Source organism: Aquila chrysaetos, chromosome 19, assembly GCF_900496995.4.
Source record: "Aquila chrysaetos chrysaetos chromosome 19, bAquChr1.4, whole genome shotgun sequence".
Lineage (NCBI taxonomy): Eukaryota > Metazoa > Chordata > Aves > Accipitriformes > Accipitridae > Aquila > Aquila chrysaetos.
The window spans coordinates 2,065,119-2,082,765 of record NC_044022.1 but is presented as its reverse complement, the minus strand read 5'-3'; the positions used below and the strand labels follow the sequence as shown (position 1 = coordinate 2,082,765).

General features: G+C 37.5%; 1 protein-coding gene across 17 annotated transcripts in view; it reads left to right on the top strand.

Moving 5' to 3' along the window:
- The window catches only part of NBEA (neurobeachin), a 514,437-nt gene that overhangs the window by 414,649 nt on the left and 82,141 nt on the right, over positions 1 to 17,647 (top strand). For all 17 annotated transcript variants that reach the window (XM_030042222.1, XM_030042221.1, XM_030042209.1 and 14 more), the window contains one exon: positions 8,610 to 8,722. In XM_030042222.1, the coding sequence (XP_029898082.1) occupies positions 8,610 to 8,722 (113 nt within the window). The remainder of the gene's footprint in view (positions 1 to 8,609; positions 8,723 to 17,647) is intronic.

The following is a 17,647-nucleotide window of genomic DNA, read 5'->3' as shown; positions in this document are numbered from 1 at the left end:
TGAAACCCGAAGGTAGCACCCGTTGCGCTGACCGGTCTGAGGACACTCACTGTGTTCTTCCCGGTAGGGCAGTAGTGGAATTCAGGAGCTGTCAAACTCGCTTGCTTTGAACCTTCAGGCTTTTGCCTCCGTGCTTATATGGTAGACATCTTCCAGGCATCCAGTCTTACGGACGTTAATAAATGTGTCACGAAATTATCCCAGGGTGATACGGAAGTGCTACCACTGAACAGCTGGAAATCAGAGGGCATGTTTCCCTTGTGCAGCGGAGCACAAAGCAGAGTCCCTGAAGCTACCAGAGACCTGGGCTGGAAAGTCCGTATGGTGCAGTCCAACGCAGGCTCGCCAGCTCGGTCCCCGAGCGTTATCGCCACAGTCCCGCAGATCCGTGCCAAAGGAAGGAGCCCTGCTGAGGGTCCGTTACCTCTGGCGGAGCACCGCAAGGATGCCGCTATCCTGCTTCTGGACGCTGGCCTGCCTCCAGCCGCTCCGCCTCTCGTGCGGATCCGCTGCCCTTCTGGTGATGAGGAAATGCAGGCAGAGCCTTGCGGGCTCCCTGACCGCCTCACCCGAGCCTGGAGGGTTTACTGGAGAGCTGGGAAAGTTAGCTTAGGTCCCTTCAGTCCTTGTCCAATACATTATTGACAGAACCGTCCTTCACTTGTAATTTCCTTCTTATGTATTCATTTCTTCTGTAAGTGGTGTGTCTAAACGCTTTAAATGAGAGTGGACAAGAGCTGAGCCAATTTTTGATAAATTACTTTTCATTTTTAATCAGTTTAAAACTCCAAGGTCATTTATTTTTAGGTACATCATCAAAGCATCCAAACCTGGAAGGCATCGTTATGTCTGAAGTCAATTAGGAATTGCAGTGACACTCACACTAAAGTATCCATCAGTAAACAAGCTTCAGCCTGAAGAGATTCCTTTAGAGTATCTCAGAGGTCTTAAGAAAAATGATTTTTGACCTGTTGTTTGATACTAGTACTGCTAGGCAGGCTTTATAGCCAAACACCTGGGTGGTTGCATGAGGCAAGTTTCTCTTAATGTCATCTAGTGTCATTCACCTGCCTTACAACAGGATGGGCTGACATTTGCATTCCAGGTACCACCAGCTATGCCCAAGGTTTCGAGGATTACTGACTCTTTTTTTTTTTGTGTGTGTGTGTCTATGAGCTTGTATTGTATTTGGAAAGGCTTATAGCGGCTTGGTCAGTACCTCAGTAGTGTCTCTCTCTGACTCAAAGCACTTAATTTCTGGCAGATTTTTGGTATCAGTCTCTTACTGGTAAATCTCATTTGTTCATGTAATCTCGTTGTTAATTGTATAAGCTCACTTGCTCATTTTCACAGCATTACCTACCATCTTATGAAGTCTTTCAGCAGTGCATGATCAAATTCAAATTTAGGTAAAGACCATGTTCCCTGAAAGAGAGGGTGGTAAATTTGAGTCTCTAGAAGAAATTCAGCCTAACTCTTTGTCTCCATCTTGTACTGACTAACTTATTTTGTAAAGTCATTCTTTTTAATGATGCTTGTGGGTCACATGAATCAACAAATAAATGTTTTCTGAAGGAGAGCCAATATGCTGATTTTAAAAAGTTTTGGAAGTGACCAGGATTGGTTAAATAAAAATTAATACCCATGCATACTCTTCCGCTAAGATGTGAGCAAGGTGTTGAGTAACATTTGAAGACCTTTTCCTTGTCACAAAGAATATCCCTTACTCTAATTTTTATTTCATACCCATCTGCATTGCTTGGCTTTTGCTAATGGGTCCTTACCAATCTATGTATTTTCTGTTCTGCTTCATTTTCCAAGAAGGGTAACAGTCATTGCGTTAGTTGGGAAGAAAGTATCACTGTACGATCTCATAAAAGATTTTGGAGGAATGTCTAAAAGCGGCTGAGATTCATCTGATAGTGTTCCAGCAGGATTAGTGAAATAAAGGGTCCTGCTGACATCCACTATGACTATTGCATGTTAGAATGGCCTTCAGTGCAAAGAGCTTTTAAGAAAGCATGATTGCACTGCTGTATTATGTGCTTTCGATTTCTACTTCATTTTTTGAAGATTTTGAAGATTCATGGTCTCTATGAACATAGATAAATAGATTTCAGTTGGTAATGTCATTATAACATCTGCACTCACTGATGCGCTCTCATAGAAACTCATGATGTTTTTTTGAAAATTAGAATAAAATGTACCTTTGATAGCTGAACTCCCTGCCAACGATACACACGCAAAAAGTCTTTTCTGAAAACAACATAAGATAGTTAAAACTGACTGAAACCCAACAGGCAATTCTACGCATGACAATAAACTTTTTATTCCAGTTTGGAACAAATCCTTAAATTTTTGAACTCTTTGATGGAAGCAAAAATTCCCCAGTTATTTTTTGGAAGATCAACGTGGTTTTGTAGTTCTAATGAAGTCTGTACTTCAGCTAGGAAGCTGACTTCCAAAAACTCACGAAGAACTTGGGGGTATTGCAAAGAATCTCATCATAAAGTTCCTGGCAAGCCAGAAACCCACCCACAATGAAGCGCACATGAGCTCCAAGTCCAATGGCAGTGGAGAAAGCTTCAAAACAGAACTATATGTTAGAAAGCCTAGAAGTTCTCACGTCCCCAAGCTGTCTTCTGGCTCCCCCATTGCATGGCACTGTACTGCCAGGGGCTGAGATCTGAGGAACTGTGGGGTCGATTGCTCTGAGGCAGCCTGAACGACACCACTGCTTTTACAGCTGTGCCTATATTTCTGTAAATTTTCTGCTGAAAGATATTTCTCCAGAACATTATTTTACAACAAATAGGCATTTTCTGATGAAGCACTAAAAAACTTAATATCTTTGCCAGAAGTACCATACTGGAAGCAAAGTACCTCTACCACATGTTGCCCTTGTTTTGATAACACTGAACTGATAACTGTCCAGATACATCTGTGTTAAACTGAAGCAAATTCTTATATGCGCTGTAGACAGGACCCTCAGCAGTCAGAAGAAAATACAGGAGTTTCTATTTTGTACACAAAGATAGGGTATTGAATATATTCATGACCGCCTTTGCCAAGTAAAGACAAGACGTATTTTCTTTTCTTTCTTCTTTGGAAATCCAATTTTCAAATACATTTTTAATTATACTCTTTTGTAATGAGATCCCGTAAGAAATATTTCCTTAAAAGATACAACTTCTTTGCCAGTAACTGTTTGTGTAGGCAGCGATGGCCTACTTTTAGACTATAACTGTTTGTTTAAGCAGCATCTTCTTTTCTAACAATATAATTGTTTTTAGCCATTGAGAAATATGTGCATCAAAATTTTTTTATTCATGTTGCCATTTAGCTCCTACTGGCTTATTCAGCATATCTTGGCCATAGCTTAGACAATTAAGAAATGTGGAGGTTTGGTGCTTAAGAAATGTGGATTATCTGCTGGTAAGTAAGTGATACATAGGTCCCTTCATTGTTTTTTCTCCTCTTCCAAATAAATAGAGGTCCACTAACAAAGTGATTTAGTACACTTTTTGCCAATCGTTTATAGCTTCCTTTCTTCTTACAACGGTGCTTAATTAGTGTCTAGCCCTTTACAAAACCACAAGAAATCACTCAAGTTTTCTTGTGATCGTTTTCTGAAATTATTCAAGAAACAGTAGCCTTGGAAGAGAGGCGTTCAGAAGGGGGGCTTCTGACACCAATGCATTTCCTTCATTTGTGACATGCAACTGGGTCCTTTCCCATAAGAAGTCCTTTGCCTGCTTGTTAATCCTGTTAATTACACAGACCGGTTGGTCTCTGTAGAACAGAACCACTGAAATAAATACAGGAACCTCTCCTTAAATCTCTCCCTGGTTTGCCGATATGTCTGTCCTGACAAGCATGGCCCCTGGCTATTCTATAAGTTCTTAATCAATGTTTGAAATACTGAAGTGTCCCCTTGGAAAAAATCCATCTTTCCATGACTCTTTTTTTTTTTTTTGTTAATCTTTACATCACCCTGTTACCACCTCTGAAACATTGCCTGGCTTCATTTTTAGTTTAACTGTTTCTGTTGTGATCTGTACTTGTGACTTAATAACTGTCTACTTCAGCTGTCATAGTTCTCTCTTCCTACATCGTTTTCTATCCAAGGATATACGATTAACGTCACTTGCGCTGGCCTGATGACTCATTGCAATTTCAATTCAAAATTACTCTCCCGTTTCAAAACTCTCGAAAGTCTTGTTTCAACCTGTTTCTCTGACCCTCTAGCCAACTATTTTCTCGCCTCCCTATTCTGTTTCCAAGGTCTTCACCTCTTTCTTGCCCTCTTTTCCAACTCGAGCATATTTCATCATGTTTACAGCTCTGGGTTTTTCTCCCAAAGGTAAACATTGCACTCTGCTACTTATCAATCAGTCTCAGTGTTGTACTCTCCGTGCCCCTGGTTTTTGTCCTGGTTGTGTAGACGTGAGCCTTCCTGGCCACCTTCCCCCTCCTCCTCCCTATTGCCTTCTCAGGGATCCTTTAGCTTTGAAGCCGCTATAATTGTACTCATTGTCCTTCCTTCAGGCGCATAAGAAGAGGCCGTATTGCCTGTGATCGGCACGTATGTCAACTGAACCCTCTGGGTGACGGAGGGAACAAGTAATTTTTACTCTTCTCAGTTAGAAGATTATTGAAAAAAGTACTTAAAAGTAATCCCACTGCAGCAAAAGGAATCAAGAGGAGTGGGGACAAGAAGTTGTTTTGTAATATGGTTGCAGTGCCTACTGTTTTAGTTAGAAGTCTAGTTTTCAAATCTATTTCTCGGTATTTAACTGATTTCTGCTGGTTTTTTTTCTTTTCAAATTACAGTATATTAAATGTGTGTTTGCGTTTGTATTTATTGGAATTTTAATTCTTTTAAATCCTACCTGCCACAGCTTTTAAAAGAGGTGGAGAATAATTATATCCATAAATTTTGTAAGTCATTTCTTGTAGTGGAAAGGGATTATTTTTAAAGGTTTGTGGAAAAAAATGACATCTTCAGTCAGGTAATAAATTCAGATGAACTTCTTCCCCCTCCCTCTTTTTTTTCGCCTGTTTAGCATTTTCCACTTTTTTACTCTGTGATGTACAAGCCCTCACTGGTTAATTATGTATATATTTAGCTACTGCATGTGTTGGGCTTATTATTGTCATCTAATTAGATGTAACTCGAACTACTTGCTTCTAGAAAAATCATTAAAAATTCTTTCCTAATGACCTAGAGATGACAAAATGTCTGTAAAGTGTGAAGAAGCAGACAAGCACAGGAACATCGCTCTTAAAGAGTGTTAATCCAGATGCTGCAATCATCTAATTAAACAATATTTTGCTGTCATTAACATTTTCACCAAGGAATTGCAGTTATAATTTCTTTGTCAGCTGTCTCTAGCTCACTTTACCTTCAAAACTAAAGTGCCATATAAAAACATTAAATTGGATGGTTTAATTAAAAAGTTTTTTTTAATGAAGAAGCATATCCAGTATTTCTGAGATCTCATTTACTATGCTTCAATTTTATTGTTCAAGTAGATTAGTGTCACAGGCTTGTGATATTTAATATTCAGCCTTTAATATTAATCTCTGTAAGCCTACTTGGGGGAAAATCTGAAGCTTCTGAAAAGGTATAGGCACTACCAATAGCAGTACAGGTTTCTGTTTTATATTTATTTACTTTATGAAAGAACCAAATAATTCTTTCTGGAAGCACCAGACAATTGATGACATGGCTGACTTTACTCTGAAAATCATCATTGTGAAGCCAGAACTGATCAAGAAAGCATTCCTAATAAAGTTGAACCACTAATATTTATGCATGTTTAGAATTAGGGATTTGTAATCCCATTATAGGCCTAGATCACTGTCCTCTACTCAGATAAGCATAGATGTGTAGTCTTACCTCATCGTGTAGGTTTGGTCTGCTTTCACAATTTAAATTATGGTTCGTCTTCTCGAGTAATTTTTATTTGTTGATATTAAAAAGAAAATTGTTGAATTGTGAAAAATAAATCACTAACTTTTTTACTAAACAAATTAATAGCTATTATTAGTAGTTAATCTCTTAATAAATAAAGCATGTTTCATAAATATTGAAGTAGGAGAGAATTAAATATTTTGTTTATTTTTTCACAAGGCTGTGGTTATATTTATCCGCTACCTAATCAGGAAGGCTCCATTGTTTGTAACTTGTCCTACCTAAGCTGAGAGATAAGCTGCTTCAAATTATTTCTTATTGTGGGGTAAAAAAAATGCACACAAGAGTTACTGCAGTGTCCTGATATGGAGGTAATTCCGCATGATGATTTGTTCTTGTGTCCATACTATAAGGAACCTATCAAAACCACACAGCAAAGGAGAACTTGTGTACAGCAGCTAGGCTCAGGATTGCTTCTTGATCGTGCTATTCACATGTTTATAATTTTCCCATATAGAATAGGAAAAAAAAGTCAAAATCTTGCTGACTAAATATTGAAATTGAAATGACTGAAAGGAATATAAAAATTAAATAAAATATCAATATGGAAAATCTAAATTTTTAAATAAAAAGTCATTTTCGATAACCCTAAATTTCCTTTCAAAATTTTGTGAAAGGATGTTCTCACCTTTCCAAATGTTTCTAGAAAGTGTTTTCAATTGAAGGTCTTTATTACTGTGAACTCTCTTCCATAAAACTTTTGATTCTGAAGAAGCATCATTTTTGCTTAGGCTTTGTAATAAACTACAGTCATCTCAGTCATTTTCTTCCTGAATCTCCAATTTCTTCTAGTCTGCTGTCTACATAGGCACAAATGTCTTCCTTTTGCGGAAGCTTTTGCACATTCTTCTGTTAATGTAGTTGAGGATTCTGATGGTCAGAAAAACTTTTATTTTATAAAGGTATAGTTTTATAAAGACTGTGTTTTACAGAACCTTAAATTTGACAATCTCAAGAAACTTTACCATGTGTAATTAACCCCTTGCCAAAGAAGAAAAGAATATTCTGATTTGAAGGATGTGGAAAATGGGCAGAGTTGTCTTACTTCAAGACATATTGACACCCCCCCCGCAAACCCTACAACAATTAATACTCTGCCAGAGAGTACCTTTCCTTTTCCTTCCTCACATCAATAAATTCTGGTGTATTTCTTGGTTTAATTGTTTGATACGTTCTCATTCTGTCCAAGAGTGGTTTCCATTCATTCATTGCTGATAATAAAGAAGTGTTTTTGTTTCTGTACATCTTTATTTGTATGTGGCTTACAGTGCTGGTATTGCTTTTTTAACAAAGCTGTATTTGCACCTCCATTATTTTTTTTATATTCTTGTGAACACCTATGTGTTCAAAATGCAAAATTGAGGACACACAGTTGTTAACAATATGCACTTTTCCTGTTTTCCGTGAAGCTATGTACAAAATAGAAACATGCTTCTTGTTTATCAACTTCTATTGAAAATATAAGGTGTTTGTAGAGCAGTGAAAGTTTCACATTTCATTAAAGCAGAGCTGATTTTTGTGGAGAATTGCAAATGCTACTCAGAACAAGGAAGCCTGTGTTTTCCTGTGCTGGGTTTTGTACCCCAGGAATCTGTCCAGAATCTGGAAGGAAGCAGTTAGTGAGACAGGGCTGTAAATCTGCCGCAGGACTGGGAATTGTTAACCTGGGTTATTTCAGTCTGCTAATTATATTATATAAATACACACACACATATATTTATGACCTGATTTTGTTTTTTAAGACTCATGTTGCATATTGTGTGGTTCTCAGTAAATCAATATGGTGGATGGTTCTGTACTAAGCAACTTCATTTGTCTTATCACTGAAATGTTAGATACTACTAAGTACCAGCTGACACAGAAATAACAGCCTTTCCCAAACACACTTTTCCTGGTAATGAATTCATAATTTTCTATTCACTTCAGCTGCAGATTGTTCTTTTGAAACTGTACCTAAAGATGGCTTTTGCACATTTGAGCTGCTGGGGTGGTAGCAATGTTACTTTCATTATGTTCGGAGAGAGTGGCCTGGGGCAGTCAGCTCTGTCTTTTAGAGGGGAGAAAATGTTTTTTAATTTTCCAAGTGGTTACGAAACAGTGTTAAAGCAAACATGACTTCCTCCACTTTGATTCCACTATTGCAGTGAAATGTCACCACTTCTTCAGTGAAGAAGAGCTGTGGGGAATAATGGATTAATACGGTCTACCTAGATAGACCTAGATTTGCAAACCTCAAGTTTAGCCCCTTGCTATTTGGAGTCTCATTTAATCTTTGCCAGCTAATGATACTGCATAGAGTTGCTGGGAAAAAGAATAGTCTAGTGGTTTTAGATTTTAACATTCATACAATGAAAATAGCTTCATAGAAATAAAAAAAGTTTATTGGCATATGATGCATTTTAGTTGATCTTGAAAGATACTGTGCTGTTTATATTATGCAGATTTCTGTGTTGACTTCTGATTCAAGATAAGTGCATCTAAATGGCTACTTTGTCTGGAAGATTTATACCTGATTCTGTCAAGTGGTGGGAACTGGGAACATGTGATGCAACAAAAGTAACCACTAGATTGTTTTTCAGCTGGAGAAGCGGACACTATTTCCTAATTCTTGAAACATTTTCTTTCTTAATAGGACGAACGTACAATGATCTGAACCAATACCCTGTATTTCCGTGGGTTTTAACAAACTATGAATCTGAAGAGTTAGACCTGACCCTTCCAGGCAACTTCAGAGATCTTTCGAAGGTATGCTTTGATTCCGTTAAAGACAGTCAGCCAGCCCTTTTAGGAAGAGATTTTGTTTTATATTTATTGTTTGGTTAAGTTAGGTCTTTATCTTCAAGTCAGAGAAGTCTGAAATAGACTTTTCTATCTTAGAATCATTTAATACTGAATCTCAACATTATGCTGCTTCCGTGTCCCTGACTGATCTGTTTCCAAACCTGCAACCCCTCTGTATCTTCTGACTTACAGATCATGAGTGCGTCAGACCACTTGATCTCACTAATTATCTCCCTTAGTTTATGAAAGCTGATCCTTTGGAAATAAAAAGCTTGGACTAACTTTTCACTTTATTTTGCAGTGACTAGACAAGTAATATAATAGCAGCAACCTCCTTTTGGTTTAATAATTATTCAGTAAACAAGTATTTTGTATTTTAGACCCTGGGGTATCTGGTCCCTATCATTATTTGTCGGTTTCATCCTCCAACCGGACTTTGGCAGTTAATGCCTTGTAATAATACCGTTCCTAGTATTTGTTTCTCCAATAGCACCAGACGGCCATCTATAGCCAGCTCTGGTACTCCGATTGTGTCAACAGACTGGAGAGAAGGTGTGCCCTGGCCAAGCATAGCAGAAGCCTAGGGAAGGGCTCTACTTTTGGCCAACTGGAATAAATGCAAAAACAGGGTTTGAAACTGAGTTGTGGGAAGTATCTTTTCCCGGTTCCTATCAACTAAGAAAGTGTGTGTACTTTCTCACCAGTGAAGGTGAGTAGCCTTGCAACATCCCCAGCATGAGGTTTCTGTTGTCGGGGCATGACAGCTTTCTTGCATCCTCCACAGTTCCTCAGCCAGGAGGGAGAAGTGGCTCGTCCAAGTTGAGTGAGGCTCAAAACCGCAGGAGGCTGTCAGTCGCTGACTTAAGGGATGAGGCTGGAGAGGAGAAAATGTCCCCAGGGCCTCTTCTGCAGTCCTGGGCTGCAGCCCCTGCTTTCCCTTCTGTTGCTGGTCCGGGATGAGAGTTTCTGGGGCTTCTGCCTTTAAGTCTGCTTTTCTTTCCTCCTCTTCCTGCGAGCACACGTCCTGGGCAGCAGCGGAGAGATCCCACCCTGGGTATCTCACAGTCTTATATCCCTGTTGGAAAGAGTGCACTTGCAGTCGTAACTGTTCCTGGAAGCCTGCTTTTGTGACACTTCCAAAATAATTTGAGTTGGACTTGATTGTATAGTAGCAGATAGAGCCACCTAAGTATCCTCTCCCTTTTTTCTTAGATAAATAAATAAGTAAATAAAACCAGAAATTAAACTACATTCACAGTATGACTCAAATGTAAACAAATTTGTTGAGACTCTACTTATGTTATGTAAAACTTCTGACCTTTCATAATATTATAGGTACCTTTCACAAATGTGTTTTTCCATTCTGTAACACCAATGTAATCTGTGCCAGGAATGATAAAAGAAAATCCACAGACATGAGTTAAATAAAGACCAGTGATCATCTTGCGCTGGCTTGTTCCCTAGCATGTATAAAAATATTTCTGGTTTAGAATTGTGTATAGTGATAAACCTTTCATTGAGATGCTTAAACTTTTCAAAATCTCTCAGACTCACTTCTTTCAAGTATTAATAGCACTGCGTGTGGTGAAGTGCAACAAGATTAGACAGTGTCTCATGAGTCCTTCATTAGGTATTTGGGTTTGGTTGACTCCAAATTTTTGTGGCAGCCTATTAAAGTATGTAATTGCTACAGGAAGTAACGCCATAGTTGAATAGATAGGTTTTCCTCATGAGTTAGTAAAGGCTTATTATGGAATTAGTGCTTGTATAGCTTAGTAAGTATCACTGTACTCCTGGTAGTGCTCTCCCTTGAAAGGAAATGTAAAATCAAGTCCCTGGTTATTTATGTTTCTTCAAGAATCCGTGCAATGTGCACAGCAGTATTTTGCCCGAGGACCATTTCTTACCCAATTTGATGACTGCATTCTCTTATTCAAAAGCTACCAGTAGTTTCCTCTGGAAAAGCTAGGGTCTTGACCACCAAAAAAAAGCCTACGCAGAACTAGTTAAGGAGAATGGTCTTTCCTTTCTGGCAATATCTGGGCTGCATTTATCCCATGGATGTGTGAGAAAACACATGTGCAATCTGTAAAGTGTTGTGGGATCCCTCAGGATAAAAGTGGTGTAATTGTCAAATTTTTCCAGTGTTTATTATAATAACATCTGATAGGTTTCATTTCACAATGGTTTTAAAAGGAAAAATAGACTAATGATTTTTTTTGGTAAAAGGCAGTGGCTAGTTAATATGAAATGCCTTACTCTGTGCACTCGGGCTGTTACGCATTACTTGCATCCTGTTTCAATTTGTGCATTATCAGTTAAAGTCTTCAAAATCAGAACGTATCTGAGGTATTTCCTTGGCAATTCTGTTTTCGTTTTCGATATTGTCCTGTATCTGTAAGTAAGCCCCTTCTTTCCTTGTTAGGGAGGTGAATCCTGAGTAGCCTAGTGCTTAAAAGCAGGAGTCAGTGATTTATTGTTCGCATTATTGAACCGGGGTGTGCTATCAAGCCTCAGCCAGACCTCTGGGGCAGGCACACACAGTATCCTTTCCATGAGGAGCCACTTCCTTCTGTCAGATTTTACCCTGCAATGCAGAAATGTTCCTGCAGATTTGATGGCAAATCAGAACCTCCAGCTAAGCTGTTGATGGATAAAATCTCCTTTGTCAGTTCCTGACCTTCTGTCTTCCTGTAAGTTTGCCCTTCTTAGGTTTCACAAAGCCTCTGTCCTTAATATTTAGTAATTAATGGCCCTCAAACAAATCTTTTGAAATGATTTAGAATTCTAACGCTATTACATATGTGGTAAAAGCCCACAAAAACAATGAAATTAAAAGGGAAACCTCCTATCATGCTTTGTTTTGTTGGTTTAAAATAGTTTTGGCAGTTAAATGTAGATGCTAAATCTAACTTTTTGAAAAATAATTAATTTGTGTATTATCACACAAAGGTCATACAAAGCTCCAGTGTCAGTTATGATAATTGACAGTACTTCTTTTGAAATTTTTTAGCCTTTGCTTCCTAGGCTTTCTGTGTAAAATATGATACATCACCTTTGCGGTATCACAACTCCTAAGTGAACATACATGACAAATACAATTCGTATGTTTTGTGGATATGAAATTAGATGTATTTGGCTTGCCTACGATGTCAGTGACAGAATAAAACATATGCCTTTTGCATTTAGCTCAAACTTAAATATTTACATTTCTGCAAAGCCATCTTGAACATGTAACTTGTCCTTTCCTTCCATTTCATTTTATTCTGGTTTTATGTAGCGCTCCTTGTTGTGGTACTTTTACATCCAGATGTTGCTTGTTCTCTCAGAACAATTATATTTAAATATTAGTCTGAAAATTCCTCTGCCCTTTTTCTTTGAAGTGTTTGGAAATTCCCCTACCAAGGCTTTTTTTTCCTTTTACATATAATTTGAGATTTAAAAACAGGGCCCATGGGCATGGAAGGTGCCGTAGCAGTAGGATATATTGGACCTCTCATTTGATTAGACAGTGTAGGCTCAAGTTTTATTCATTACATATACAAGGTTAAAGGTTATATTTATTGTTTGACAGGATGAAAAGCTAATGAAAGAGGCTGTCATAGATACATAGATTATCTTTTCACTATCAAGCCACCAGGTGATCTGCTTATTTTCTTCTTTATTGAGATTTCCTTTGGAAGAATACCTATGGTATTAAACATTAGTACAGGAAATGTATGCAGCCCTTACTGTACACTGAGGTTTTGGGGGTTTCAACACACTTAAAATGTGATACGGTTTGTTTGTGCAAAATTGTATGACTTTTACTCCTAAATTATAGTGAATGCTGGGTTTGACATGCTGCATTGTCCCTGCTCATTAAAGTGTAAATGGGAATTTCTCCTCATTTACTTCCAGTCATACATCCTGTTAAATAAAATGATTTCTTCACCAGGCAAAGTAATACTAATATTGGCATGTGTATGAAACATCACACGCCCATTCATTGAGTGGAAAAAATTATATTTTGTTAATATAGAAGGTGTTTGACTGACGGGTGGTGATAAGCATAACCACTTTTCCTTATTACTGTGCCATTTCAAGAAAAGGAAGTGATAAAGCCCCAAGGCTTCTAAATGTAATAATGCAAATGAACGCATCGAAGTGTGAGTATTTCAAGGCAAACCACACTTAATACTTCCAAAAATGTGTATGCTGTGGAATGGAGTTTATGGGCTTATCAAGAGCCACTCTCACTGGAAAAATGAAATCAGTTTCTGTAACTTGAGCTTCTCTCTTTACCACACAGAACTCTACCATCAGAAGAAAAATGAGTTTGATTCTCATTTGGTTTAAGCCACACAATTAAATATTTTCTTTTCCTAAATAAAAAGTTCATTTACTGAGTGAAACTCTGGTACTTTGAATCTGCCAGAACTCTTATTTTTTATAATGTTGATACTGATATGCTGAAGAAAAGCTGTTTACAAATTTGGATAAAATTAGAATTTATTTTAAACTTTAAAGTACCATCCTAAGATGTCCAACTTAAAAGTTGTTGTTTGGTGGTTTGTTTTTTTTTTTAATAAAAAAGCAAGCAGTCAGGAAAAGCTCAGTCTATATTCAGCCAGAGCCAAATAAAGCCACGCTCAAGATTTCTTTTGTACCCAGCCACAATTTTGTGCAGTACATTACAAAAAAAAAAAAAAAAGAGATAAACAGATAAGGTAGCTGCTGCATGAATTAGAGTCAAGATAAGCAGAATATTTCAGTGGCTGGATAAATAGGATGCTACATTCAGTTCTGCTCTCATGAGAGAATGTAGTTCTACGAAGATAGCTGGCAAAACAGTAAATATTACATGAGCTAACATAACATGTCCAGTGGATATAAACACTAGATGTATTGACAATACACTGGTTCAAAGGCCAGATGTCTAAAGAGATTAGCCAGATAAAAAAGAATTACATGAATAGCAGTGTGTTTTTAATGTTAAAGTAAACACTTACTTTATTTTTAAATGGAAAAAGAAGCATAAAATAAACTCAAACAGCAGCTTTTAGTACATCAGAAGTGAAGTGGCTGAATAGGCATTGTCATACAGTGAGTTGTTTTGCTTGGTTGGAGTAAAGAATATCTTATAAAACCATTTTATGAAAAGTTAATACTATTTGATATGAGTCCTTACAGAGGGCTTTTTTTAATAAAAAGACAAATGGTGTGTTTGGAAAAAGCCATTTATAAAACATTATAGAGAGAACTTTTTATTTAATGTTCAGAACAATTTGTTTGACTCAAATTCAGTTTCTGTACTAGTCTTACGGTTAAGGTACTGGACTGAGACATAGTACATGGATTGAGCTTTGCTTTTGTATTGTTTGTACAAGTCATTTTAACTCGTTTACACAGCAGTAGACTCTCACTGAAATGGAAATAAAATTATTTTCTTCCATTATGTGAAGATACAGGCATTGATCCATAAATAAAATTCATCTCCATTTTATAGCCATGGTATCAAATTAAAACCATAGTAGTTGACTTTCTGGACTGAGAACGGCACTGTAATGCTATGGAAAAGTGACCAAAACTCCACATACCCTACACATTTCACAAAAAATGTGAGAGACTAGCATTACTGTAGAACTTGTCATCTAGTAGGACACATGCCTCATCAGAGTAAAACCGAGTTAGTTCCTAGTTTGTACAACTGAGATTTAAAGTCTTTACAGAAAATGCATGTCTTTACTGAAGGATGAACTGTTACCATTTCTTTGGGTAACAGCATTTTGCCGCATGGACATTAAAAAAGCACTAAGGAAGCCAGGGCAGACCCTGCTGAATTTACTCCATGCTGTTTTATTTACGGAAGTTTTCACTTTCAGAAAATGCCTGGTCATTTGGTACACACAAGCGGATCGATTTGTGGTTAACAAACAAGTTTTTAAATTACACAACAAAAAAATGAGAGATTTGAGCACTTTCCATTAGCATTTTCAGCGTGTATGGTTTCCTACAGCAGGGGAGATTTAAGTCCTTTCCATTACTGTGCAGAGAAGCGGTTCGCATAAGGGTTTCCAGCACTGCACAGAAAAGGAGAAAAGGGGGATCAGATGTTCCTTGTATTTCTTCGCCACAGGCCAGGGAGAACTGATGTGACGCTGAGGCAGAAGCTGCAGAGTTGGGTGAGCCTGGGCAGCTCCCAGCTCTCCTGCCCGTGCAGTGCTGCACCGAGGCAGCCGTGCCACTTCCAAGATTCATCTCCTCATAAACAGTGCTCTGTTTGCACGCCAGCCCCTCTCGAGCCAGCGCAGGGATTTCTAGCACACCTTGGTATTGCAAGGTAGCCATACCGTGGAAGGTATAGTCACACCGACGCAGTTTACCTGGGAACACCAGAAACCTTTGTGGAATGGCAGAAACGAACCTGCATCTCCTGAATCCCAGGCTACCATCCAGATCACTAGTTCATCCAATACAGGATCTGTCCTGAGAAGTCGAGGTGAGACTTTCCAGCTGAAGACAAGCTCTGCCTCGCTCTCTCCTTTCGCTCTTTCTTTCCTTCTCTCTGGGGCAAGAGAGGGTAATTCCCAGAAAAGATTCTTCCCAGAGATTTTCACATGAAAATTTCCATACTGTGCAAGAAGAGAGGTGACTCTCGTGGTATTTCACTGAAAGAGTCCATTTTATTCAGCAGATATTTTGTGCATTTCAGCATTTTTCTTCAAATGAATCCTAAAGTAGTTGAAAGAAAAGTGGCTTCTGACTCTGAAAAGAATATTGATGAGGATGAAGGTAATCTTCAGAATACAGCTTTTTAGGTTTATCATTTAATAAATTGAACATGTGTCTTCTGAAAGTAGATTATTTTTGCTACTTGTGCAGGCATTTTTACATGAAAATGGGAATGCACCATCTTACAACCTTTTATCTTTTATCTTTTAAATTGAAATAACACTTCTCCCTGAAGAACCTAAAAAACATGATGGTGTGTTTGCATTAGTGTTTTATGTGACTTTAGAAAATTATTTTTAAGTTATTGAGGGAAAGGACCTTTTTCATTAAATACAACAATATATATATAATTAATTTTTTTTAAGTTATTTAAAGCTATGGGTTAAACCATCATTAAAATTTTTCTAGTCTGTAAAATAAAATACCTTGTAATTATTTTTGAGCATCAGCTATGCTTCACAGTTCTTGTTACTGTAATCAGTTACAGTGAAGAATGAAAACACATAGCTTATTTGATGAAAGACATCTGATCAGCTTCAAATATATATTTGAAAGGCCTGGAGTTTTGATTTTCAATCTTGCCTTAATCACCATATCCCTTCTCTACTGTGCCTTCAAACATATACGTACCATAATATTGTGACAGATGATGCCTCTGTCTTCCATAGCCTCAGAACTCACTGCGGTGTAGGGTAAGATGCACCTTCACAGTGGAGGGAAGAGAGATTCCCAGGGTGTTTTTCCATTACAAAATACAATCTCACCGATTTGTCTGCCATTTTGTGTTTCCTTCTCCGAGGGGGTGAACGTTTCCTGTTAACAGACTCGGGTGTGAATTACTGCTTTAGCTTTTGAAATGTGCAGTTGGGGACTGGAATTTGTTCTGCCAGAGAAGTGGATGCACAGTACCTTAATGAGGGTGGTGTCAGCAGGTCCCATGCGGTCCCCAAAGCAACCCAGAGCCCTGATAAAATTTAGCAAAGTGCACATATAGCTGCACAGTTTGTCAGTCTAATAGGAAAATGTCTTTTAAGAAGTTACTCTTTCAAGGAAGTGGTTGAACAATCATTTTTATGTATTGGCAACTTATAGGCTACAATAATACCAGCATGTTTCCTGACAGTGGCAGGATGTGTAACAAAACAGAGTATAACAAGAATGCAAATATTTATTTTTTTCTTTTTCCAGTAGTTGGGAAACAAGCCTGGAAAGCATTAGGGAATGGCTCTTACTTGTTTTTCAAGAATGTTTTGTGAGGTCTTGCAGTGCAGTCTGCACCAGATAACACTGATCCTTAGGGATTACTCATACATTTTACACGTATAAGAAATCTAGTAACATCTTCATGACACAGCAAACTACTAAGCATCCAGAGAGTCTCATGTGAAAAATACTGAAATCAGAATGTTTTAAAATGTAAGTGTTCATCAAACACTGCTATTTAAAAACAAGCTCTAATATTTAAAATTGGAAAACATCATGTTCTATGTCAGCCTTTTTAACAGCCATCTCAAAAAACATAGCAGTGCTGAAAGAATAAAATACTTGTAGCTTTAAAATTGTTCAGTTACATGTGTAGTGTAGTGAAACACACTGATTTGACCTTGTACTGGTATTTCCATTCCAAATGACTTTCAATTTTAACTCAGTAGAAAATTGTGTGGTGGACTGAAATGTGAGAATACCCGTTAGCATTTTGAAAAGGGTCAAAGTCCTTGAGTATATGTTTGTTTTCAAGTTGTAATTCCCGTAATAATATCAATTCTGACTCTTAATTTTTGATTAATAGAAATCAAGTAATCATTTAAAATTATAATAAGTTTATACAATTATTTGGTGTGGAAGTGTGCTCTCCTTGAAGTATTAAACTCTGGGTGTTTGGTTAATTTTACTACAAAAGCTAAAATGTGAAGATTCTTTGCAGATAGGTAGTAAATATACTACTACTATCTCATCTGGAAAGACAGATTTAAGATCACTTACATATTTATTTCAACATTTTAGTTACTTTCTGTTGTATTTCTTAATCTCTGTGACTTTTGTATCACACAATAACATACATTTTGCAAAAAAATTCTGAGATAAAGTGGGTAAAAAAAACATAGAAAAGCATGTATCCCCTAAATAGACATGTCAAAACCAACAGTTCCTACTCCTGTCTTATATTTCTTTTGG